The 26011-nt window shown below is 38.7% G+C and overlaps 1 protein-coding gene across 1 annotated transcript in view; it reads left to right on the plus strand.

Moving 5' to 3' along the window:
* Window positions 1–8352: 8352 nt before the first annotated feature.
* CCDC192 (coiled-coil domain containing 192) overlaps window positions 8353–26011 on the plus strand; it is a 213125-nt gene continuing 195466 nt past the window's right edge. The window contains exons 1-2 of the mRNA XM_042934254.1: window positions 8353–9219; window positions 14082–14133. Of these exons, the coding sequence (XP_042790188.1) occupies window positions 9158–9219; window positions 14082–14133 (114 nt within the window). The 5' untranslated portion in view covers window positions 8353–9157. The remainder of the gene's footprint in view (window positions 9220–14081; window positions 14134–26011) is intronic.

Consider the following 26011-nt stretch of genomic DNA (forward strand, 5'->3'; position numbering starts at 1 on the left):
CTTTTTGAGAGACAGAAAGAGACAGAGAGCAAGCAGGGGAGGGGCAGAGACAGAAGGAGACACAGAATTCAAAGCAGGCTCCAGGCTCTGAGCTGTCAGCACAGAGCCCAACATGGGGCTGGAGCCCACAAACTGTGAGATCATGACCTGAGCTGAAGTCACACGCTTAACCCACTGAGCCACCAAGGTGCCCCCATTTCTTTTTCATAAGCGATAGGACTTAGATAATCCATATGATATTTACGGTGTTTTTGATTTTTTTGCTTCTAATGGCATTAGCTAAATCAAGAGGCAAATACAAGCAGTTCCGCAGCAGCAGAGAAATAACTCCACTGGCAGGAAGTTTGTTTGGTTGCTGACATTTTGCATCTGCCATGGTGAAATGACAGCAAGATCATTCAGGAAATTCGATACACCCGCAGAGAGCAGCCAAACATGACAGCTTATTTTGGGAACCATTCTATCATGAGGGTACTTTTGTTCTTGGAGTAGTCTCCAGAAAGCCTCCCTCTTATCAAACTGTGTTTTGATTAAAGGGACAGCTAATGTCTGCTACATAGAGAGGGGTCTTCAGTTGACAATGCTGTTTTATTATTGTCAATGTTTTCTATTGTAAAGAAGATACTTTACTGTTAAATATTTGATGTCTGTTTCCACCAGCACAGCTTGCAAGATGCTTCCTGGAAGGCTGGGCATAGTCAACTGATAAATTTTAAATAGTAAATATTTATAATAATGTATATGGCATTTTTATTTGTAAACAATATGCTTCTTTTATTTAAAAAGTTTATTTATTTTGAGAGAGAAAGAGAGAGAGCATGAGCAGGTGAGGGGCATAGAGAGGAGAGAGAGAGAATCCCAGGCAGGCTCTTCACTCTTAGCACAGAACTGGACATGGGCTCGAACTCAGGAACCGTGAGATCATGATCTGAGCCATGATCAAGAGTCCGGCGCTTAACCAACTGAGCCACCCAGGCTCCCCTACAATATGCTTCTGAAGAAGGATTCTTGGCAATATAACTGCTATTTCTCTACATATTTATTTGTGATCATTATACTTGTAGTACAGTTTGCCAAAATTTATTTAGTAACTAAAATATAGAAATTAATTCAGAAGATACTGTGTTTTTACCAGAGCATTTACATGAAAGCAAATAATGTTAATTGTAGATAAAAATTAAGACTATGTGTCACCTAGGTGACTCAGTTGGTTAAGAGTCTGCCTTCAGCTCAGGTCTTGATCTCATGGTTTGTGAGTTTGAGCCTCACACCAAGCTCTCTGTTGTCTGTGCAGAGCCTGCTTCAGATCTTCTGTCCCCTTCTCTCTCTGTCCCCTCCCCCACTTGTGCACGCACACTCTCTCTCTCTAATAAATACCTAAAAATTTTTTTAAAAAAAGAATGCACTTAATTATGCTTTTCATCTTCCCTTCTCTTAAATTATCTTCTTTCTCTTATTTATAATTTCTACCCAATCTTCAGATTTACTATTCATGTAACTTCTTTTGCTAATGCAAGTCAGAATGGCCCAAATAATCTTTCAACATATTGAAGGTGGGTAGGTAGCTCTATCTTACCCACTTCTAAATTGCTGAATTGCTTTTAGATTTAGCAAGTATCTCACAAACCTTCTCATAGAATAATAAAATAATCATCAATGTCTTACAAGGACAAGCAATAATTCACTGGTTGAGATGTGTCTGGCAGACGGTGAGCTTTTTTTTCCCTGTGTGGTATAGGTGGAGTGCTCCTACTTAATGCTAAGAACAATGACAAAACTGATTTTTTTGAGTTGGACTATTTAAAGAATTCTTTTCTTGTTTCTGAACTGTCACACATTCAACATCTTAAGTTTCAAATTTTTTCTCTTTGGCTTAGATTGCAGTTAATAATTCTTTTCTTCCCCCAAATTAAAACCATAAATACATTTCTCAAGACTTTTTAGTCATTCAGGATTACCTGAACTTTTGAAAATTTTCCTAAGTTGTCTATGAATCAAATACAGCCTGATGCTGACAAAAATGAGCAGATTCTAAGAGGAATCATTTCTCCACCAGTGTCATAGACTCTGGGTCTAAAGTTCTCTCTTGTGTAGCAAAAGAGCGGGACTCAGGATGAGAAACGAGAGATGGTTAATGTCTGGGAAAAGACAAGAGCCCCAAATAAGGATACTTGCCCATTTTTGTTAGGATAAGAAGCCTTACAAACATGGCAATGGATATGCACAAAGAGACAATGAATCTGTGAACATTAACCTGTGGACATGAGGGAAAGACGGTCTTAAAGATATTCAGGGTTAGGGGTTTGGGTTAATACAGAACAAAATCCTGATGCTGGGCAGTCTGGCAGAAGGTTGTTTACAGAAGACATGAGGCACCACCCCTGTTTATCTTAGCTAGCCTAGGGGATGAAACAGGTAGGGGAAATAACCTCAGAGTTAACAACGCACCTTTCTTTTGTTAATCATCCCAGCTCTGGGCTGCTTCACCTGCAACTCAGCGGTCTATAGCCCAATTTACCTGTTTACCTAACTTGGTCCTTTCTTCCTGTTGAAAGCAGCTTTCTGCTATAGTACTAAATTGGGGGTGATTCCACCCTGAATATCTAATCTTGTTTGTTTCATATACCTATGTATTGGGCAGCTTTGTGCCCTTATTTTGGGGCCTTTGCCCCTCTCTCTCTATTGTGGGGGCTCTGCACCTTTCTATTTTTAGTGCCTTTGCACCTCAGTGTTCTTGGGGTGCCAATCTCGTTTACCCAAACTCAGGTGTGAGCATCCTATGGCTTTGAATTTCTTTATGCCTTGTTAATCCATTGGTATAAGCTCAGGGAATTTCTAAGCTTATTCCCCACACGCCACACTGATGTCTCATGCTGATTCCTACTTCTAGGACAGCAAAATCTTCTGTCCCCTGCATTGAACAAGTACCAATGGAGCTGACTGTCTTTCCTACTTGTCATTTGCTTTCAACTCAGGTTCACATCAAGTTCCAAAGTGCTGTCTTCTTAGTGAAGGACAATGATGAAGATATGACCTATGGGTTAAAGATGTGACTTGTTTGTCAAGTTCAGACTCTGGTATATGGAGTTGTTGAGAACTCTTTCCTGTTATTCAGTGGCCTAGTATTAGCACTTTGGTAAAGGAAATAGGTGAACTTTTATCACACGTCTGTTCTCTCCTGTCTTTATCCCAACTGAATCTTCTGATCTCTCCTTCAATGTTCTATGTACTTCAGAAAGGTTATAGAAACCTTTCAAAATCCTTGTCCATTTGTGCAAGCAACACACACACACACCCACACACACACACACACACACACAAATACATATTTAGTGCTGGGTGGAGAGCCTGGTGCAGAGGAAATACTCAAGTGAATGAATTCAGTGAATACTTGAAAAAATAAAGGAATAACTAATGAAATGAACTACACTGAAGTATGAAAGAATATGAAGGAAGATTTCAGTGAATTTTCAGGCTGATCAAGATGTTTTGATTTGTCACTGGTTTATGAAGGTAAACATGAATGTTCATCATTCTTTGGGATAGAGAGATTAAGATGGGTGTCTCTTCTAAGTTAAATAAACACATTATTACATACAAAAATTTCAAAATAATTTCTAAGCCATAGCTACAAGGTGATTTGTAATTCTCTGAATGTACTTAGATTAGTGAGTACAAAGTATTTTAAATATAAATATATTCTAAAAATAAATTATATGTAAACCACCAGTTTGTATATAATTATATATAAATTATATATATAAATTATATATATATACATTATATATAAATCACCAGTTAATATATATATAAATTATATATAAATCACCAGTAGGTGATTACTGCTAAACTTCATAGTTTTAAGACTGTGATTCTCCAATTATATTTCATATCAGAGTTTTAAGTATTTTCCTTACCTTTTCTTTAACATTTTGTTTCCCTTGCTGGTATATACTTTACCAAGAAATAGTAAAACTATACAGAAATAATGATCTTAAGTGTTATAATAGTAAATCAATCTTGCTGAATATTTTCCTAGTCTAGATCATATGAAAAACAATATGTAAAAAAGCACTTATATGGAAATACCCTATATTAGTAAGATGTGATTATTATTAATCCATCATAAAATAAGAAATACATATGTGAATTATATACCAATTATAGGCAAAGGTACACCTGCATTGAGTAGTGTTAGAGGCCCTCAAAAATCTACCACACTTCCCTACTATGTAGTACTCATGGAATCTGAAAGGCACTGATCCTACTCCCAGTTCTAAGGATGGGTTCTAAGAGATCTTTTTTCCACCGCGACAGTGCTTGGTTTGGGGGAGAACATAGAGTTTGTATTTAAGCTAATCAATATTTTCCCAGTGGTACCTGGGGAAAACAAACAAAAACCCCAAACATTTCTCCAGCCATAGTGATCCAGCTATTTCAAATTTCCCAGTGAGAACAAAACATTGGACTTTTGTCACCTCAGCAGTGGACACAAAGTCACCTCAAGTCCCAGTCACTACTGGAAGCCGTTCTCTGCCCATGAAGAAAACAAGCCCTCAGAAGAGGCCAAGGCAGTTAATAAAAGACTCGCGAGATGGAAACATACTGTGTGCTGATAACATCACTGATTGATCTTGAAGAACATTTAACCTCTGGACTTTCTAGTCACATGAGTGTGCAAATTCCCTTATGAGTTAACTCCTATGAGTTCCCTCTTCCGGTACGTATAACTGAAAGTATCCTTCAGAGTACAATATCCACCAAAACATGGCTATCCATTTGACTGTGAGCCAGGAGAAAATCCTGATGAAGATGGCTTTTCTGATACAAGCCTTCTTAGGTTTCCCTACTGTCACCTTGTTTGCTTTTACTGACTCGTGACTAAATTTTTATGGGAAGTATAAGAAAATTGTTAACTAAAGAAAATATAATGTTTGGATACATTATATTTACTTTTAGTGCTAACAAATCTCTAAGAAATTTTAATACAGACACAAAGGTCATTGATTCTACAGAGCCTAGAATAGCAAAGCATGAGAAAAACATGAAGGATTGTAAGGAAAGCAATGAATGTAAGCAAAAGAATAAATGAGGATTGTGCTGTAAGTTAAACAATTGGGTTTCCTAGTAAAAATCCAAAAAAAAAAGAAAAGAAAAGAAAAATGTAAATGCAAAGATTAGGTTTTTATTGGTTGGAAGCAATAGAAGCCAATTCTGGCTAAGAAAAGAGAAAGGGAATTAATTGGTATTTTACTAGGGCTCATGAAATCAGCCGAGGCTGCAGTTAGGGTTAGGAATGGGTAGCAATAAAGGGCCATTCCAGACACTAGGAATCAGGACTCATACTAAGGACAATCCAAGTCAGAATGTAGCTATTTAAGGGAGGTGACGAGATGGAGGTGGGTGGTGACCTGAATGAAAGTCATTTCAGCAGAGTCTATGAACCTTTGGTTGGAGGACATTAGAGAGGGATAGAAAAATAAATGACTGTTTTTGATGAATTTTTCTATGAAGGGAAGCACAGAAAGATATTAGATCAAGAGAGGTTTTCTTATTTTTTAATGTTACTACTTAGTAAATTTCTATGATGATGGGACTAAACCATTGGCTAGAACACTCTACCCTGCAAGTGTCCCTAGGCTGGTTCCTTTTCCTCCTTTCTATCTCATTCTTACATTACTTCCTGCTCTTGGTCATATTTTCTTGTTTCATCTTCTCTACACTGCTTGTCCCAATCTGAAAATATCTTCTTCATTTGTTTGGTTACCTTCACCAACTGAAATACGAAACTAAGAAGAACAGCAACTTTGTCTTTCTTAGTACTGTATCACCAGCATCTAGAAAAATGCCTGTCACAGAGCATACTCTCAGGACATCTTTGTGGGATAAATAAGTAAATGGATAACTAGAAATTCAGTGGTTTCTTTCATTCTGGTATCACCTGTTTGAGATTCAAAGTCTCAGGATCAAGTTGCCAAAGAGCCGATTGCAGACCCTTTGCCTGGACAGGGCCTGCCTTGTCTTGGGTTCTATGTTGGGGGCTGATTGCCTGAATTTACTGTCTTTTTACAACTGAATGTGAGAGGAGAAAGGCAATCCCACAGGGAAACCTGACACTATTTGGGATCCCCAAATGACAAATGCTTACTGCAGTACCGAACTGTAAGGAAGAAAAAGGAATGTTTACTTCCTGCCATAAAAAAAAGCCATAAATGAAAAGTTTACACTCCTACTCACCATTGAACAGCTTTCAAACTTATTCTTGTGTTTCCTGAGGAAAGACTTTAGGACCAATTGGTAGGTGAGTCTTTCCGCTCACACAGATAAACTTTCCCCTCCATTAAAACAGGTTGGATGCCTAGAGATAATTAGACCCACTGTGTCAAGCAATCAGCAAACAGTGAAGAGGTCACAAAAAACAATGACAAGAGAGCTGGATAATTCTTGAGAGAAACAAAGGAAAGCCTTTGCAATCAGTAGAAAGATGCTTTGGTTGTTCTGGTTCATGGATTGATGTGTACTTGTTTCTGTGATGTTCCTTTGGTTTCTGTCTCATCTTCTCCTCTCCCCTTGTCTTCTCCTAACAAAGACACACCCAGACTCTCAGACATCGGCACAGTCACCTTGAGTCCAACACCCAAGGTGAAAGCTTAGTGAACCTCCCTGGGTCAGCTCTGTGAAAGCGGTCATTTATCTCCACAGGATTGTATCACTGGAAGAGGAATAACTATGAGGTATTTCTGTTTGCTTTCCTTTGTTTATTCATTTGGATGCCTGGGATCTGTTCAGTCAGAAGAACCCTTTGGAAATCTAAGATCTGCTTCCTCTACTCTTTTCCCAATAGGACATTCATGCCTACTAGAACCATAACCTTGATAGAATGATCAGCTCCATGAGAACATGGACAGTATCAGTTTCATTTATGCCTAGCACCATTTCTAGCAGACAATGGGTTTTCAAAAAAAATATGTGGCAAACAAGTGAATAAACAGTTAAAAGTGAGTGGAATGATGAAGGCCAAAGGGCTATATCCCCAGCAGGGACTGTAAAGACCTCCATGGTGGCTTTCTTTCCGCTCTACAGCTACACCACTTCTGTATCACTATCTGTTCGAGCTCTTTCCTCATTGCTGTTTCCTCTTCTGCCCTCCTCTCTGGTCTTACTGGCACTTATGCATCAAAGCTGTAGAAGGCTTCCTGATAAGCGGTAGCACAAGAGCACATAAAGTATGTATAAGCATTAAGATGCCTTCTTGTTGTATGCGTATATATGATTTCTGATTCTAGGGAAAGATGCATTTTTGACGGATCACAAAGTGACTTTTAAAAAGGTCTGTAGTAGTCTATAAGAGCCCTGAGGAGCTTCTAGTTTTTTTTAGTTTAAAATATTGTTGCTGGTGGGAGCACGAATGATTTATATACATTTCTAGAAGTTTTGTTAAAACACTCCTTTTTTTCCTTGAAACTAGAGGGCAAATCATAGTTTTTCTTAAAATTCAGTCCAGCTTTTAAAAATGAGACCATTTCAAGGACTTTCATGCATAGGGACTTTTCCTTAACTTAATCATAAAAACCAGGATCATTTTGTTGTTGTTGATACTTAGCTTGTTCACAAGAATTCTGCAGACCGATATGTCTTCAATAAACCTGCTAAGTTCTTCACCACCTCCTTCCGAAATCCTTCTCTGATAATATTCATTTACGGAGGATTAATAGTGGAAAAGTCACTTTGTTTTTCAAGGACTTTTCGAAAGACTGTTTTTGTACCAGCCATATCTCCCCACCTCTCTTTTTGATCAGTGAGATGTAAGATAAGATTAATAACCATTATAAATAATTAGTGCTTACACTGCCTTTCACCAGCCATTACTGAGATGACCTTCTTTTCATAAACTGGTATGAACCAACTACGTGTTGAACATCTGCACATTCCTCTAAAGTGCACTTAAATATAATCCACCTTGTGGGTTTTTTTTTTTAATATGATAGGCTAAGGGAACATAACAGGATATTAGAGTTGGAAGGGATGACAGAAACAACTCAAGCAAGTCCTCTGTAAATAAAAACCCCAAGGTGTAAAGAGAAAGGTAAGATTTTCTATATTCCACATAGGCTTATACACTGGATACAAAGCCAATACCCAATCTTTGTATTTCCACACCCTACCTAGTTAGTGGTGATTTTTCCACCCAGAGCACCCATAGCTCCATAGTTTATAATTTTGCTCATAGTTACACTTTTTAGCTAGTAAGTCCAACTATCTTCACTACTATTGCAGTCATTTGATCTAATTTGCTCTATCTCTAGAAACAAATTCTGTGATTGGAAAAACTGCAGTCTGTTATTTTGAGATGGGCTGTGTGATGAGGTTTGGGTAAGCCTAGGACATAAGGGATCCAAACCCCGAAGTGATTCGGATCATTAGACTGCCGAAGTCCTACATGTACTTCCTGCCAGAGCAGTAAGAGGAGTAAGTAAGAATACGCGCTAACCAGGGTCCACAAATACATCCAGGGAGAGATGTAACAACTGCCTGGGAGAAAATGGCTCTTGCCTTTAGATAAGCAAAGGAAAGAAGGAGCAGTGGTGCAGATGAGCTATGACAGTGAGCAGAATGCCATTACCACCTCTGCAATCCTGCATCAGGAAAGAAGCCTTAGTTAGGACGTGGCCAGGTGGGATCTTCTGTCTGGGGTCTATGGGTCCCAGGTAAAGAATATCATCACAAGCTGGGGGTAGTCTGTGCCAAAACTACTGCTAGCCTGTAAACCAATCCGTTTCTGTGTATGCACCCCTCTTAGACAAGCAGTGTGACCGTTAGCACTGGTTCTAGATGCAAACAGGCCACGGCTTGAGCACAAAACCACTGCTTCTGGCCCACTTTGAATGTGTTTTCCAGAAATGATGAATATGTGGTGATTCCTCAGGAATACTCATGCCTGGATCTGATTTGTGAAATGTTGTGAGGGGTTACTGTGGCTTTGTAATTGAGTTTTTTTTTTTTTTTTTTTCCTTTGGGAAGTTAACTGTTCTTCCCGCAGCCATTGTGGTTGCCTAGCAACAGGAAACAGTAGAGCAGTAACAGGGATTCTGAAACTAAGGCATGGAGATAGTTGATGTCTGTCCCATGAACAGGGTATCCCAGTGACCCTGACGAGATGGGAGAATGTTACAGCAAGAAATCTGTGGCCCCAGGGTATGAAACCCCAGGGAGAAGCAGGTGAGTTCCCAGCTCCTTCTGTCCCAAAGAATTCTTGGAAATTTCTAGATAGAGTGGACCTTACCCAGTGCTTCAAAGGAAACCTTTCTTTAAAGCCTGGGGAAAAATATCAAACAGTCTTTTCACCTGTTCCAGGGAAATGACCCCTTTCTTTGAATGGTGCTTTCATAGGGCAGGGTCTGACACACAATAGTTGTTCAATAAATATTTGTTGAATGAATAAAATGTCCCTTACTTGCTCTTCTCAGAATCACATACGCACCCCAACCATTTTATTGGCATTGAAGGGAAAGGCTGAGAACCGCTGTAATGAAATGTCACCTTCACTGCTCCCTTGCCAGGAGATATCCACAAAAGAAGCTAGGTCATTCCAATGCTCCTCAAATAAAAACCCAAACCAACTCTGGCAACACATATGGAAGTAAAATTTACCTTTATAACTGATCTACAGTTAATCACTGGAAAATCTGCATGTTGGGACATTACTCATTTTCCCTTCAGATATAGAAATACCTTGTCAATTAGCATTTTCTTTTAAGCCTAGCATAGGAGACGACCACACCTCCTCTGAAGAAAGAGGTGGACTGTGGAGCATGGTGTCCTGTGATATGTACACATGTAACTGTAGTACTGCTTAGGCTTTAAAATGTATTTTTATTGCATGAAAGGTGTGGGTCTTGTTTTTATTTGTTTTTAACCTTGGGTCTATGGACCACAGATGCTGTGGGATATTCACAAATCCCCCCAAACTTCATGTGAAATGTTTTTTCTAGGTGCAGAAGTTCTGTGACCTTCAAAAGATGAACAATCTTTGGGAGGAGGGAGTCTTTTGTCTGCTAAAGAAAATGAAATTTATCAAACACCTATGTTCTTTTAATTTCCCTGAACACAGCACCTAAAGAGACAATATGTCAATGTGCTGACAATAGGAGAGGTGAACATAATGTTACCGACTGAAGAGAAAATGCCCTGTGATTAACAACTTTGAAATGAACAGCCAAGTGTACAACCAGCAGGGAAACCAAGTGAAAAGCAGGACTTTGCTCTCACTGCAAATTATCATTGGTGTTTTTGTTCTCCTGGTATATGGAACTGAGTGTTCTGTGCAAGTAGAGAGCAGGGCTTTGATATAGGACACAGCTGAGGGCATGCTACCTTGGTTAACCCTTAGATGGGTTCAGTCCAGCTTCTTCACTTCTAAGCAGGAGCAAAATGGTCACATGTGCCTGGTCGTCTGCCCTACTTCTCTCTTCCCTCTTCTTCTCAGGCCCTTGGGGGAAATCCTGTCTATAGTTTATAGACATCAAATGGGAATTTGCTTCTCTGCTTGTCTGAGAAAAGAAGGTTAGGCCTTGGATGCAATTAACCCAGGGACTAAAAAAAGGCATTTTCCCAGGAAATTCTTCCCCATAAGATTCGGCTGCTCAATAGCTGTTTCCAAACCAGTTTTATCAACATCTGTTCATCACACGGACTAAGTGGTAACTGATTACTACTCCAACACAAACAAACAGTGTACAAAGTTTGGACAACAGATAGATATTTCACTTAAAGGAAGGAAATACTTAACTTCTCATCAATTACTAAGAAAAAAAATTACTGTAAAGCCGAAATGTCATATTAATACTCCCTGCTGATAGAAATTTAAAGAATTTTCTCAGTTTTTCCATGAACCCTGAAGTAAAACAAAACCAGTGCAATAAAAACAAGCTTCATAAATACATTTGTTAATTCTAATTTGTTTTCTCTCAAGGCTAATAGGCTTTCTAAAGCTTTTTTTCTCCTGAATTATGTTATAAACATGACTTGTGCTGTGTATGCCGAGTAGCTATGGTTACTCTGAGGCCATGACTCATGACCTTTAAATATTATTGTCAGGCAGCCAAAGCTCCTTCACTTTTAAATCAGTAGTTTTGCTTCAGGCATTATTAAAAGAAGGTGGTTTCACTTGAACATTTGTTGTACATCTGAAGATGCACTTAAGGGTACTGCACCCACAATGTTTTGTTTGTTTGTTTGTTTGTTTGTTTTTGTTTTTGTTTTTGTTATTTTTTTGGCTTCATTCCATGACCAACTATTAATTTCTTGCTTGGTATATCATTGGGTGAATGAAAATAAACAAGGATATTCCTTGTCCTCTAGGAGATGTCACTGAGATGTACAAAAACGTAGGTAGACAAATAATTATTTACATGATTAAATGGCATCAGGGTTTGAAGAGACAGATATCCAAATACTGCTTGTGGACACAGGGGCAAGAAACAGTTTTGATTGGTAGGATCAAAGAAGCGTCCGTCAGGAAGAGCCAGAATTTGAGTCATGGAATGAAGAACAGGTAAGATTTTCACAAACAGAGAAGAGAGTAAGAGCATTTCTTGTCTGAGGAAACAACCAATGAAAAGGATAAACATATATTCTGGAAGTATTGAGCAGTACAGTTTGATGAAAGTGGCATTTTTGCAAGATCCACTGATAGATGATAAAATTAGATGGTAAGAGGGGGCAGTTTATTAAGGTCCTTCAAAACCATTTGTTGCTTTGCCCGGCAATACGATGGCAAAACTTTGTTTTCCATTTCATGATAAAGAGATACTGTCAAGTACAAAGCACCAAAATACTGGTTTTTGCTGATTAGATATGATGTGAGAAGAGCAATTACATCTCTCAAAACCCCAGTGTGTCCTTCCACTGAGTGGGAATCTAATTAACTTTGCTCAATTGTCACTGATTACTTCACGAACATTTTAAATGGTTTTATATGGTTTTGAAAAGTGAGAGACCTGCACAATAACATGGAAAAAAATAACACATTCGCGAGGGAGAGAGTAGGACAGAAAATAATAAAAGTACCCTAGGATTTTAAAGTAAGGCTTATTGGTTGACAGCAGAAGAACAAGACTTATTAAGACTAGATATTTACTAAATCATCCATGGATTCATTCATTCATAAATAAATATTTATGGACCATTCTAGTCTTGTTCAAGATGCTAAAGACAGGGTAACAAACTAGAAAAAAATTCTCTATCTTCAAGAACTCTGTACTTTCAAGTGGGAGGAGGCACAATAAATATAATAAACAAACAAGTTCCACAGGATGGTAGAAGGTGGTGAGTACAGCAAAGAAAAATTAAACAAGGTGATGAGGATGGAGAGAAGGTGGAGGTCAATTTTAAGGAGGCACATATGGGAGGCCTCAGCGAGAAAGCATATTTGCACAAAGACAAGAAGGGAGTGGAAAAGAGCCAAGCAGGCAAGTATGGAGTACGTGTTCCTGGCAGAAGGACTTGAAATGGGAGCCTAGATGAGAAGGTTGAGGAACAGCAAGGAAGCCAGCATGACTGACTGAGGAGAGTATCAGATGAATTCAGAGAGGCAAAGGTGGACTTGTATGGGAAGGGGAAGGAGGGAGTAGGAAGTCCTACAGTACATGGGAAGGGTGGTTTGGTGAGACCTGTAGGGCCTCATACACCATTGTACAGGTTTTGGCTTTTATTCTGAATGAAATGAGATCCCATACTTTGAGCAGAGGAGTGAAATGATATTCGTTATTGTAGGTGTACTGAAAATAGCATGTAGACAGTACCATCTTGGAGGTTCATGCAATAATCCAGGCAAGAGCTGATAGTAGCTTGAGGCTTGAACTAGGGTGTTAAGAGAAGATGGTAAGAGTTAGTCGGATACTGGATATAGTTTGATTGTAGAGCCAAGAGTGTCCTGTTAAAATTGCTTATGGGATCTGACACAGAAAGAGTCAAGGTGTCAGCCTGAGCAAGTGGAAGGATATTGTCATCATCAACTAAGATGGGGAAGAGTGTGAGCAGAAGATTGGGGGTAAGAATTAGGAGGTAGGTTTGAAAATGTTGAAACTTGAGATATCTATTAGGCATCCAGTGGAGATGTCAAGAAAGCAATTACACGAATGAATCTCGAATTCGAGGGAGAAGTGTGGAAATGTGTCCTTGGCAGTGATCGGCATATTGATGAACTTAAAGCCATGAGGATGGGTGACATCAACAATGGAGCAGATATGGGTAGAGGAGAGAGGAAGACTGGGAACATGCCAAAAGTGAGAGCTCAGAGAGAGACAAAGAACCATTGAAGCAAACTGAGAAGTAGCAGCAAGTGGGACAGGAAGAAAACTTGGGACCTTAGGAAGCCAAGTGAAAAGAGCATGTCAAGGAGGAAGTGATGAATCATGTCAAAAGCTGTCATGTAATGTGAAATGTGACAAATGATCATAGCAGTAACAGCGATGTGGAGATCGCTGATGAACTAAGTGCAATTTATGTGGGTGGTACTTAGGAGAATGTGAATGGAGCTGCAAGGAGGGAAGGAATTAGAGACAATGAGGATATAGCTTCGTTATAAAGGGGGTCAGAGTAATCAAGCAGAAAGAAAAGGGTTAAGAGACCTCAAGATGCAATAAATAACAGCATGTTTGCAAACTACTGGAAATGATCCCAGAAAGAGAGATTGATTGAGGAACAGTGTAGGAGACAAAGAATTCCCCAAGTCTGCTGTTTCCACAGGACAGTATGCTTTCTTCCACTTTTTCTTTTTCTTTTTTTAGTTGAAAGAAGAGATTTTGCAGGTTTTCAGAACAGACTGTACTGTTCAGACTGCTTATTCTCAAGAGAACCTTTAAAGGCTATTTTATCTTCTTTGAGTGAAGTTTACATTCCATAGTTTTGATTTCCTTTAGAAATGTTCAGAAATTGACATTTGGAGGAAATACTTTAGAACAATTATCTTCAATGTCACAGTGTAGGGATCTATTTGATGTGGGGTGTATATGTGTGTGTACAACTGTGTGCACTTCTGAAATAAAATTTTGGAATTCTAAACTCTTATTTTATTTCAGCACCACATCTGCAAGTTCAGAGTCAAATACACAACAAAGACACAGGACACTGGTAAGAAATGAAGTTTGCAGAAATTCTTTCTTGTTTCTTTGTTTTAAGCATTACAGTTAACGAAACTTTAACTTCCCTAATGAATGTTGAGATTTTCCTGACATAGTTTTGTTTTCACATTTCATTAGTAAAGATCTTAAAAACAAAACATGGAGTGTTCTTTATCTTGTAGAATGAGGCAAAGTGGGTAGAGTGCCAGCTAAGTGATATTACTGGGCAGTAGGGAAGTTAGGTGAGCAATGGTGTGGCCCCCCAATATCATGAACATCGTGGTTACCTCAGAGTATTCGCTTATACAGGAGGAAATTCTGGCATTCAAACAAGGTACAGATTGGGTAAATCACATTATTTGGTTTATTTAGGCTAAGGGTTAAATCACAGTCTTTTCCAGATATTTCTAATTCACACCCTTACAAATCAGCAAATGACAGACCTAGCTCTGACCCTTGAGGTCTTGTCTCTTCTATGAGCTCTGTTACACCCTGGGATAGTCAGGTCCTTTTTACCTGAGCCTCAGTTAGTACCTGCCCAAGCCTCGGGTAGCCAAAGTACAGGCTGTTGAGAAATGTTGAGGTTGGGTGATGGGGACATGGGAGTTCATTACACTAGTCCTCCACTTTTATGTTAATTTGAGGATTTCCCCTAAAGGAAAAATAAGCTGTGTACTCCTGATTCAGTTTTAGTAAGGGGATCCCCTAGACTCTACCATAGATGTTTCTAGAACAATTCTGAAACCCAGACAAGAACCAAGTCATTTAAAGTCTCAGGATCTTATTTTTAATCCATGAAATGAGGATGATGAACTTTAATAGTCTACCTCAAATAAGACGTTTGGGATATGAAAATGGTGGGTGAAGTCACACAAGTAAATGGAAATATAGTTATTCGGTAATAACAGCATTCAAATGGGCTCCCCTATGGGCTAGGGACCTCACTCTTTGGTTTCTCTATTTCTTTCTGGATTCAACAGTTCTCCTCTACCACTCCCATCCCATCTCAGCATCCCCAGCTAAGAACAAATGATCTAATGAACTGTATATCCAGAATCTCACTCCTGCAGTTATTTTTGTTCCAAAACATTAACATCTCTTTTATTTTATTTTATTTTTTATTTTTTAAAATGTACATCCAAATTAGTTAGCATATAGTGAAACAACGATTTCAGGAGTAGATTCCTTAATGCCCCTTATCCATTTAGCCCATGCCATCCCTCCTCCCACAACCCCTCCAGCAACCCTCAGTTTGTTCTCCATAGTTATGAGTCTCTTCTGTTTTGTCCCTCCGTTTTTATATTATTTTTAACATCTCTTTTCTAAGTCACGTTCATTTAACCTGATTCCCGACAGACTGAACTTGTCTCTCAAATCCATAATTATTTTCAGCAGGAGGGGTTTTGTTAAAGAAATAGAAGTCAAGGGAGACCAATCTAGAGTGGTAGAATATGAACTTTATTAAAAATCTTCTTTCTGAGTGTAGTTGTTATTTAATCTTATATTGTGTGTTTTCAGCTAGCAAAAAAAAAAAAAAAGCCTAATAATGAAGTTTTTTAAATGTATATATTGGAACTATTCATAATTCTGTTGCCCACAGAGAAAGTATCCCTCACTGGCACCGTATAAAAACATTTTTTTCTCTGCTTGGAACCCTTGGGTTAGCAGTTAAATTGCAGTTTTGGAGAGACTTCAGCTCACCAATCTCTGTTTACTGCCTTTCCCTCTAACAAGGCTAATCAATTAGCACCCTAGAGGTAACCCTCTAGTTGGCTGCATATGACACTGAAAAGGACAAGGTGCCAATTACCACATTTAGGATTTCTGTTCAGGGCTCCCAATTAGCTTCCTGGAGTTCAGAATCTACTTCTTTCAATTTACATTTAATACAGTTGGGATCCCCAGGGTTGAAAGTAGTTGGTTCTGCTGTGTTCTGCTGTGTTTCTACATTTCTAAAAGAATACATTCAGCTGAAGGAGGTTAGAATTAGGGACCTCAAGGCCATAAGATATCCGCAGTTAGTGCTGTCTCCTCATCAGACAATCCCTTTCGAATCTCGGAACTCTTGGACGGTCACTCAGCAGAACTGACTCTGCTATGTATCATGAGGAACCAAACTGCAAGTAGATCTCAGATGCCTCTTTAAAATTTATTTTGATGTTTATTTTTGAGAGAGAGAGAGACAGACAGACAGAGCACGAGTGGGGGAGGGGCAGAGAGAGAGGGAGACACAGAATCAGAAGCAGGCTGAACCAGGCTCTGAGCTGTCAGCACAGAGCCAGATGCGGGGCTTGAACTCACAAACTGTGAGATCATGGCCTGAGCTGAAGCTGGAGGCTTAACCGACTGAGCTAGCCGGGTACCCCATCAGAAGCCTCTTTTAAAATAGTTGCAGTTTGCTGTAACAGAAGAGAAGGAAATTGAAGGATGAAACCTGTTTAATTCTGTGAAGATATCTTGACCACCCAAACGCAATGAAACCTGTGCTACCTATCTGAAAATGGTGGTTCCCTATTCGCCTTTACTACACTGTTCTCTGCGCCTTTAATTTTTGAACTCTTCTGGTAAACTGCATCCTTAGAGTATCAACTGGCCTTTGTTTATTCATCTCTGTGTCCCCAGGATAGAGTCTCTGCTGCCAAAATAGCACTCAGTCATTACTGTCTGAGTCCATTGGACTGAACAAATGGACTGAGCCCCAGGCATGGTATTAGGTGATGGACAGATGCTATCCCTCCGATTCCTACAGCACCAGATGGTCATGGTTTTCAGAATCATCACTATCATATTGATACCTTTCTTCTTATTATTAACACTTGAGAAATTAAGAAATTGAGATTTGGGGAGGTTGAGAAAGTTTTCAGATGTTGAATGACCAATGAATCTGTGTTCACCAGATAGAGGGAACATTATGGGATAATACAGTGTTATTTTCTTTAGATCCCCATCTCAGGTGCGAGGCTGTCCCTGTTTATCTGCACCTTATTCTTTTGGGCCCGTTGGAGGATTAGAATGTTATTTAAACTGTTGCCTTTGCTGCATTTTAAGATCTTCTGGCAGAGAACAGCTAGTGCATATAAATAACCTCATTTGAAACTGTTTAGGAAATAGAAATTATATTGAAAGGAGGCTTGACCTGAGCCAGATACCTGGCTCCGAATTTCTCCCTCTGAACTATTCCTGACCCACTGTGACACACAGAAATGAATTATGTAAAACATATGATGTCAGTGGTTATGTGGAGGGGCACATCCACAAGTGAGGGTGTGGGTATGAATTCATTAATGCTAGAATATGTATGAAGTATTTCACTCATTGTGCAAAACTAAGCTTATTAGAAAACCTCAGAAACCATTTGGCTTTCAAGTAGTAATTTAGCGATGACTTCATTAAAGAATCATTATTCTAGGTGCCGAAACTATGAAAGCACTTTTTTATTTTTAATTGGTGAGGTCAAATTCATAGCACACTACAAAGAACGTCAGCTTTCCAAAACTAACTTAAAGGAGCTGAAATATTTTGCATCTGATAAATGGGGAAAGGCAAGCAATGCCTTAAATTGTGCCAAACTGTATAAATTCTGTTTTTCTTTTAGTACTTGGTATGATATAGTATTATGTTCGCAGGAAGCATGTATTTGGTCTCATTATGATATTTCTAAATTTTTATATTCTAAAATGGCTTTCAGAAAATCCTTCCCATTGCGGAGAAAACTTTCAAATTATTTGTTAATATATCACGTGTGTTTGCAATGAACTTTTCAAGTTATTTAAAGGAAATCTTCCTATTTATTCTGAGAATAAGATCAATATAGAACTGCATCTCTATGTATATTTAAATATAAAGATTTGTGGATGTTCTAGAAAATGGAGTATTTAGGTATTTATTTTTCCTACTTTAATAGGTGAGAAATGATGTGTCAAAATTTTTGTTTTGGATTTCTTTCTTTCCTCTTCTTTCTCTTCCTCTCTTTTTTCCTTCTCTCTTCCTTTGCTTGCTTTTCTTTCTTTCTTTCTTTCTTTCTTTCTTTCTTTCTTTCTTTCTTTCTTGTCTTTTACTGAAACGCACTTGACAAATTTGAAATGTACAAGTTGAATTTGACATACACATACAAACCAGTCAAGAAAATGAAACTACCCATCACCCTCAGGAGTTTCTCAGGCTCCTCTCTAATCCCTCCCACCCACTTCTCCACACCTGCCTATATACCATTCTCAAGGAAGCACTGATATGCCTTATGCCACTGTCTATAATTTTGCATTTCCTTGAGCTTTATGTAAATGGAGTATGTGATATATTAATGCAGTTCTATATTGGTCTCATGATAAGAATAAATAGGAAGATTTCCTTTAAATCACTTGAAATGTTGATTTAAAGCATGAGTGATATATTAACATATCATACAGTATGTACCCCCTTTTACTGGCTTCTTTTACTTAGCAAAATTATTTTGAAATTCATCCATGTTGTAGTCTGTATCAATAATTCATTTTTATTGAATAGGACCCCACTGTATTGAACCCATCAGTTTGTCTATCCCTCTACCTGTTGACTGACATTTAGGTTATTTCCAGTGTTTGACTCTTACAAATAAAGCTGCTTTAAACATTCATGAACAAGTCTTTGTGTGGACCTATGCTTTCTTTTCTCTTGGGTGAATACCTAAGAGTGAAGTGATTGAATCATATGATAATTTAACTTTCTTAAAAACTGTCAAACAGTTTTTCCAAAGTGATAGCATCATTTTACATTTCCACCAGCAGTGTGTGAGAGTTTTAGTTGACCCACATTCTCTCCAACCTTGGTAGGGTCAGTCTTTTAAGTCTTAGCCTTTCTAATGTAGTAGTAGTAGTATCTCAGTGTGGTTTTAATTTGCATTTCCTTAATAGCTAATGGTGTCGAGTACCTTTTCATGTACTTATTTGCCATCTTTATGTCTTGTTTGGTGAAGGATCTACTGAAATCTTTAGTTTGTGTTTAAGTTCTTTTGTTTCTTATTATTGGATTAGAACTCTTGATGTATTCTAGAGATAAGAAATTTTTCAGATATATGTTTTGAAACTATTTTCTCCAGCCTGTGGTTACTCTTAATCTTACGTGTCTTTAGAAGGGCAGGAGTTATTAATTTTTACGAAGTCTAATTTATCACTTGGTATTCTCTTGGCTCATGCGTTCGCTATCTAAAAATTCTTTGCCCGAGGTCACAAATATTTTCTCCTGTTTTCTTCCTACAGTCTTAAAGTTTTAGGTTTTACATTTAGATCTAGGCTTTATTTTGAGTTCATCATGCCTTGATGATGACTCAAAGCTTGAGTCTCTCTCAAGGAATCTCCCTCAGCTAAAGGAGCTCCAAGGCTCTAAGGCCTTCCATCTTCATGGGATCAACATTATCCAATGAATGGTTGTGTCAGGGCCTCAGGACCAAGTCCCCTTCTTTAGACAGAGGACAATTCTGAAAGGCCAGAGCCCATCCACAGCCCCCATAGAATTTCTGAGGCTGCTGTTGCATTCTGCATCTCTTTTCCTTTAGAGGTGTTGCTCCCAAGAGCCACCTCCAGTAAGCTGCTCCCCAGGGACCCTAACCTAAAAAGTCAAAATAGGTCTAAGGGAACAAATAAGGTTTTGCAAATGGAAACTCATAAGAAATGCAAAACAGCTACTGTGCTGTCACTAAGGGCACAGCAAAAGATGTGAAGAGAAACTGTCACTGTGACTCTGATACCCCTTCAGAGAAGTCTTTCTTCATATAAAAGATTTAATGAATGTATGTTTGCAGACTTTAAGGAAGCAAAAGTTTGCATTTAATAAAGTACGATGTTGTCTATTTAGTCCATCTACAAAATTGGCTTTTTCCCACAAAAGGACACAAATAGTTAAGAAATTGAATGTTACTTCTAGCAATATCTGCTAGTTATCTAGATGGTATCTAACATGACTCTGCAAGAGTGATGCTATCTCCCAGATGCTGGGATGTGAGATGTTAGTTGGAGTGTTTAGCCATTGGTCAACCTCTCGTATAGCTTCTTTCATGTTGACATCTTGCAATAAATGAGGGGCCGATCCATATCATGCTCTCCTGCTCCCATCCCCACTATGTCCCTGGACAATCAACTCTAGTTCATCTAACCTAAATCTATAGCCTAAATTCTATCACAGAAGCAACTTCAACAGAGATTTTGGGTCTAGCAATGCATAGAATGATGGTAACCATCATAGACCTATAACTGGTGAAAAAGGTATTTTTTCCTTTGGTTATTATCAAGAAAGATCAAAACTTCATTTTATTTGATGATCATTAAAATTTATGCATGTTATCAGTTGCAGTGGGCAAATGGCTTATTATTTTGTTTAGGTGAAGAATTTACTTCTTCACAACACTCTATTTGTCATAGTTATTAAGAGACCCTCTGGATGGAATCTTCCCTCAGAATGCATTTCTTCGGTCTGGGCGGGCAGCAATGGAAGGAGGGGTAAATTGGAGTTTAGATGCACTACTTCCACTCCTATGCCATTAAGTCAAAGAAGACACAAGGCTTAAAACAGCTTCAAAAGCTGAGGAAGTAAAATCACATCATGAGCCTAGAAGAAGTTTCAAAAATGTTTTTTGATGGACAAAAATTAGAGCACTATAAAACCAGATATGAAAGAAAAAAGAATATGGGAGCCTGGGTGGCTCAGTGAGTTAAGCATCCGACTTCGACTCAGGTCATGATCTCATGGTTTGTGGGCATCCGACTTCGACTCAGGTCATGATCTCACGGTTTGTGGGTTCGAGCCCCACATCGGGCTCTGTGCTGACAGCTCAGAGCCTGGAGCCTGCTTCGGATTCTGTGTCTCCCTCTCTCTGCCCCTCCCCAACTCGCACTCTGTCTCTGTCTCTCAAAAATGAATAAACATTAAAAAATAAAAAAATAAAATAAAGAATTAAACCTAAGGAAAATACAAAGAAATGCTAGAGATAGATGCAAAAGAAAACATTAGTTCTAGAATTTCTTACTTTAATAATAAGCTCTATTTAACTTGAGAACAGAGGCCACAAAAAAGATGTTAGCAGTTCAAAATGAGGTTGGCCAAAGAACTAGGAAGTGTTCTTTAGAAAATGATCCTTCACAAGCAATTGGGCAGGATGACCTATTTCATTTTAATTTCTATGATAGAGTAAATGTATAAGAAACAAAAGGTCCTGTTTTCACATGTAAATGTGCTCCTTTGGTTTTTATAAATGTCAGCAGGCAAAGAAATTCAGAAAACATGTGGCACTGAAACAGATTGTTTACAGATAGGATGTTTTTCAGAATTTCCCCAAGAGGCATCAGTGGCGCAAAGGGCCTCTATAAACTAAAGCATTTGAATGTCTGCAAATTTGTTTCATCAAATGCCCATGACATTTTTTTTTTCCCTCCACTTGGCTCCTTTAAATGGCAAAAACTTTCAAACAACAGGCATTATTTGGGAAAAGCACGCCAATTTGTGCTGTGTAGTGCTGACACATTTTATTTTCTGTGAGGGTGGAAATGTTGAGAAGTTTGCATGTGTGGCAAGAAGGAAGTTGTGAAATACCAAAAGGGGGCAGAAGTTAAATGTATATATATTTAAATAGATACAAATTCAGTACATATACTTAATTTGCTTCCAGGTTTACTCTGCATTAATATTCTATATAAACTCAAGTTTCACGTAAAATTTGCTCAACTTCCAAAACCTGAATGTTTAGATCAAAGGAAGACAGGCAAGGGGAAGTGTATTTTGGGACCATCTAATCAATGAGTCTGACTTTGAGAACACACTTCAGTTGCTGCAGTCTGAAGAAAAATGCTTTTCAAAACTTCAGATTTTCCCCAAGAGAGAATATCTTCCCAAAGGGCTAGGACAGCTACTCAATCTAGCCTTTCCCAAAGAAGTAAGTCTCCTTGAGACAGGGAGAGGGATCCAGGAGGAAGAAGCACAAAGGATTCAGGATCTTGGGGATTAAGCTTGGCCTCTGGCTGCCCTCAATCTCGTCAGGCAGATTAGATAACATTGGTTTAATTTGTTTTGATAACTGACATTTGCGGCTGGGAATAATAGCCCCAGGGCGTCATGTCAATAGCAGAGCTGTTTGTGTTAGATCAAGTATCAGAGTCAATTGGTTCTTTGAAAATATGTCTAATAATGTGAACCAATGTGATGTGTTATCTGTACTTAATGAGGCTTGGAGAAATCAAATATTTCTCCAAGTTTTGATTAGAGTTCGTTTCTTCAAAAAGTTGACTCTCTCCTTGGACAAATTTATGCATAATATGCAAAAATGAGAAGCTAATTTAGACTCTGAAAATTCTTTACCTTGTAAGAAAACTTACCACTTACCACTATTTCAATCCATTTATGAGGCATTTATAAATATTCAGAGTAAGTAATAGAAAATATTTGTCACATCTATTACAATACCCTTAAAATATTAAGGTCACATATAAATCAATGAGGAAAAAATTAGCCTTTAAAAAGAAATTGGACAAAGGACACATATCAAAATTTACAAAAGTCTTAAGACATACAGATATCTAATAAGCTGTCCAAACTTACAAATGTCAAATAATATGTCCAAATAATAGAAGACAAACAAAGTAAAAATTTTAAAACTTAGATATCACATTTTATCTCTAAGTGTGACAGATACAAAGAGTATTTAGGAGGAAGGGGTCCAAGATGGAGGCATAGGAATATCCTGAATTCAGGCCCTCCCAAAGACACCCAATCTATAGCTACATATGGATCATTTCCCTCTGAAAAGATGTGAAAACTAGATGAACTGCTTTCTATAACAAAGCATCAAAGGACCACATGATGTGGGTAGGAGAGGCAGAAACAGTCTACTAAGCCCCGCACCCCTAGCCACAAACACAATAGGGAAGAATCTCACCAGACAGGAACATCTCCTAGAAGAGCAAGGTATTGGTGTCCCACATTGGGCACCCCAGCCCCTGGGATCTGCACTGGAAAGATGAGCTCCCAGTAGATGTGGCTTGGAAAACCAACAGGGCAGATGTCCAAGAGTCCCAAAGCGCCATGGGAAACTGAGGTTCTGCTTTTGGAGAGCTCACATGTGGTCTCACTCACCCCAAGACCCAATGAAAATATAGCTTGAAAAGTACCTAGCCTCTATCTGAGACAGATTCACTTGCTGACCTAGGGGCACTGGCTGGAGGGGTAGGGGATGGCTGGAACGTCCCTCAGCAATGGAGGCACTGGGGACACCATTGTTGCACGTACCACATGCCCCGCTAGTGCAGGTGCATTCTCCTATGCCCAGTGGTATAGGCAAGGGTGAGCAGTTGGGACATTTGCTGAGGCCGGAAAGCACAGTTGGTTGCAGGCTCCCTGACCTCTAGCTGGAGTAGTAAGCACAAACAGTTGTACCGTTCTCTTATTCCCAGCCTAAAGCTAGCACACTCTCACAGACAAGGCACTCCCTTGCTGTATTGCTGAAGCCCATAAATGCATGCAGTTAAGACATTTTCCCATTGCCTTTCTGAAGCCCTGTCTACTACACTTTCGAGCAGCCATGCTAAAGCCAGACAGTATGTGCAGTTCAGACAGGGGACACCTCTTGATCACCTGGGGCACATGAAGACTGATGCCCCAGAGCTCCAAGGGACTGTAACAATCAGAAAGACAGTGCTGGTCAGACACCATCCTCAGGGCACTGTACAAACAGCAGGTTGAAAGACAGCCCCAGTCGTCCCTGAAAAATGCCTATTTTCTTACTCTGGAGCTTCAGCCTGAAGAATAGGCTTCAAGTTTCTCATCTAGAGCTAAGGAGGTATATCCAGGGAATTTAAGCAAAGGGACACCATCCTTGGGTATCCCCTTGGCCTCACTACAGCTTGATAAAACCTCAGAAAGGGACTTAAATGCTTGTCTGGAGGCCTGAGTTTTGCAACTCTTGTCCAGGGGGACACCTTTAGACCTCCTGGTCTGGAAGCCAGCAGAGTTTACAATTGCAGTCCCACAGGACTGTATATAGTCGCATACTTTAAAACCTGCTGCTGAAGGGTCTGACTTCCAATCAACCCGAAACTAGGTGCTAAATAAGATTCCTCCCCTTGGATCACTGACAGGTCTTCATACACACCTAACACTGGGGGTATGTCAAGAATAAATCAGGCAGTTAAGAGAATCAAAAAGTTCAAGAGACAACCAAGAGCTCGACAAGGTTGAAGGAGAAGGATCATCACCTTCACAAGGTCACCCCTTCAAGGCTGAGACATGTAGCTGTTTTGCATCATACATAGAAATAAACACAAAGAGTAGGAGTGATTGGGTGGCTCAGTTAGTTAAGCATCAGAATCTTGGTTTCAGCTCAGGATCATGATCTCATGGGGTTCGAGCCTGATGTTGGGCTCCATGCCAACAGTGCAGAGCCTGCTTGGGATTCTCTCTCATCTTCTATCTCTGCCCCTCCCCTGCTCGCTCTATCTCTCAAAATAAATAAATAAATAAACATTAAAAAAAAGAAACAAAAGGGTCAAACAAAATGAAGAAACAGGGAAATATGTTCCAAACAAAAGAAAAAGACCTTAATGAGAAGTAATCCACCTGATAAGGAATTCAAAGTAATGGTCATAAATATGCTCACTGAACTCAGGAAAAGAATGGATGAATGCAGTGAGAGCTTCAACAAAGAAATAGAAAACATAGAGTACCAAATAGAAGTCACAGACCTGAAGAACACAATAATTGAATGGGAAAATACACTAGAGGAATTTGATAGGAGACTGGATAAAGGAGAAGAATGGATTAGTAAGCTATAAGAGAGGGTAGTGGACCTCACCTAAACAAAGCACCAAAAAGACAAAAGAATTTTAAAAAATTAAAATAATTTAAGGGAACTTCACAACAACATGAAGAATAGCATTCCATTATAGAGGTCCCAGAAGGAGAAGAGAGAAAGGGACAGAAAACTTATTTGAAGAAATAAATGATAGATAAAAACTTCCTTAAGCTAAGGAAGGAAACAGACATCCAGGTACAGGAATTCCAGAGAGTTTCAGATGAAATGAACCCAAAGAGAGCCACACCAAAACACATTAAAATAAAAATGCCAACAGTTAAAGATGAAGACAGAATCTGAAAAAGCGTCAAGAGAAAAGGAAAACCCTATAAGGCTATCAGCAATTTTCTCAGCAGAAACTTTGCAAGCCAGAAGGAAATGGCTTATGACATCAAAGTGATGGGAAAACAAACAAACAAACAAACAAACAAAAACTCCTCACCAAAAATATTCTACCCAGCAAAGCTATTATTCATATCTGAAGAAGAAATAGTTTTTTCCAACAGGCAAAAGGTAAAGGAGTTCATCATTATTAAACTGGCCTTGCAAGAAGTATTCAAGGGTCTACTGTAAGCTAAAAAGAAAAGGCATTAATTAAAAACAAGAAAACATACAAAAGTGAAAAATCTCACTAGAAAAGGTAATATAGTGTCAAGGTAGTAGACTAACCACTTATAAAGCTGCTAAGAAGATTAAAACAAAAGTAGTAAAATTAACGAAAATTATAATTAGTTAAGCATTACATAAAAGAAAAAGCTGTGAAAAGTGACATCAAAAACATAAAATGTGGAGGAAGCAATAATATAAAGTTTTGGGATGTGCTTAAAATTAAATTGCTACTAATTTAAAATACACTGTTAGATACATAGGATGACATATGCAACACTCACAGTAACCAAAAAGCAAAAACTTATTTGTAAATCCACGAAAGAAAATGAAAACAGAATCTAAAATAACACTAAAAATGCTATCAAACCAGAAGGGAAGAGAGAGAGAAAGAAGAAAGGAACACAGAGGAACTACAAAAACAGCCAGAAAACAACTGACAAAATGGCAGTAAGTACATATCTATCAATAA

The sequence above is a fragment of the Panthera leo genome, chromosome A1 (assembly GCF_018350215.1).
Source record: "Panthera leo isolate Ple1 chromosome A1, P.leo_Ple1_pat1.1, whole genome shotgun sequence".
Lineage (NCBI taxonomy): Eukaryota > Metazoa > Chordata > Mammalia > Carnivora > Felidae > Panthera > Panthera leo.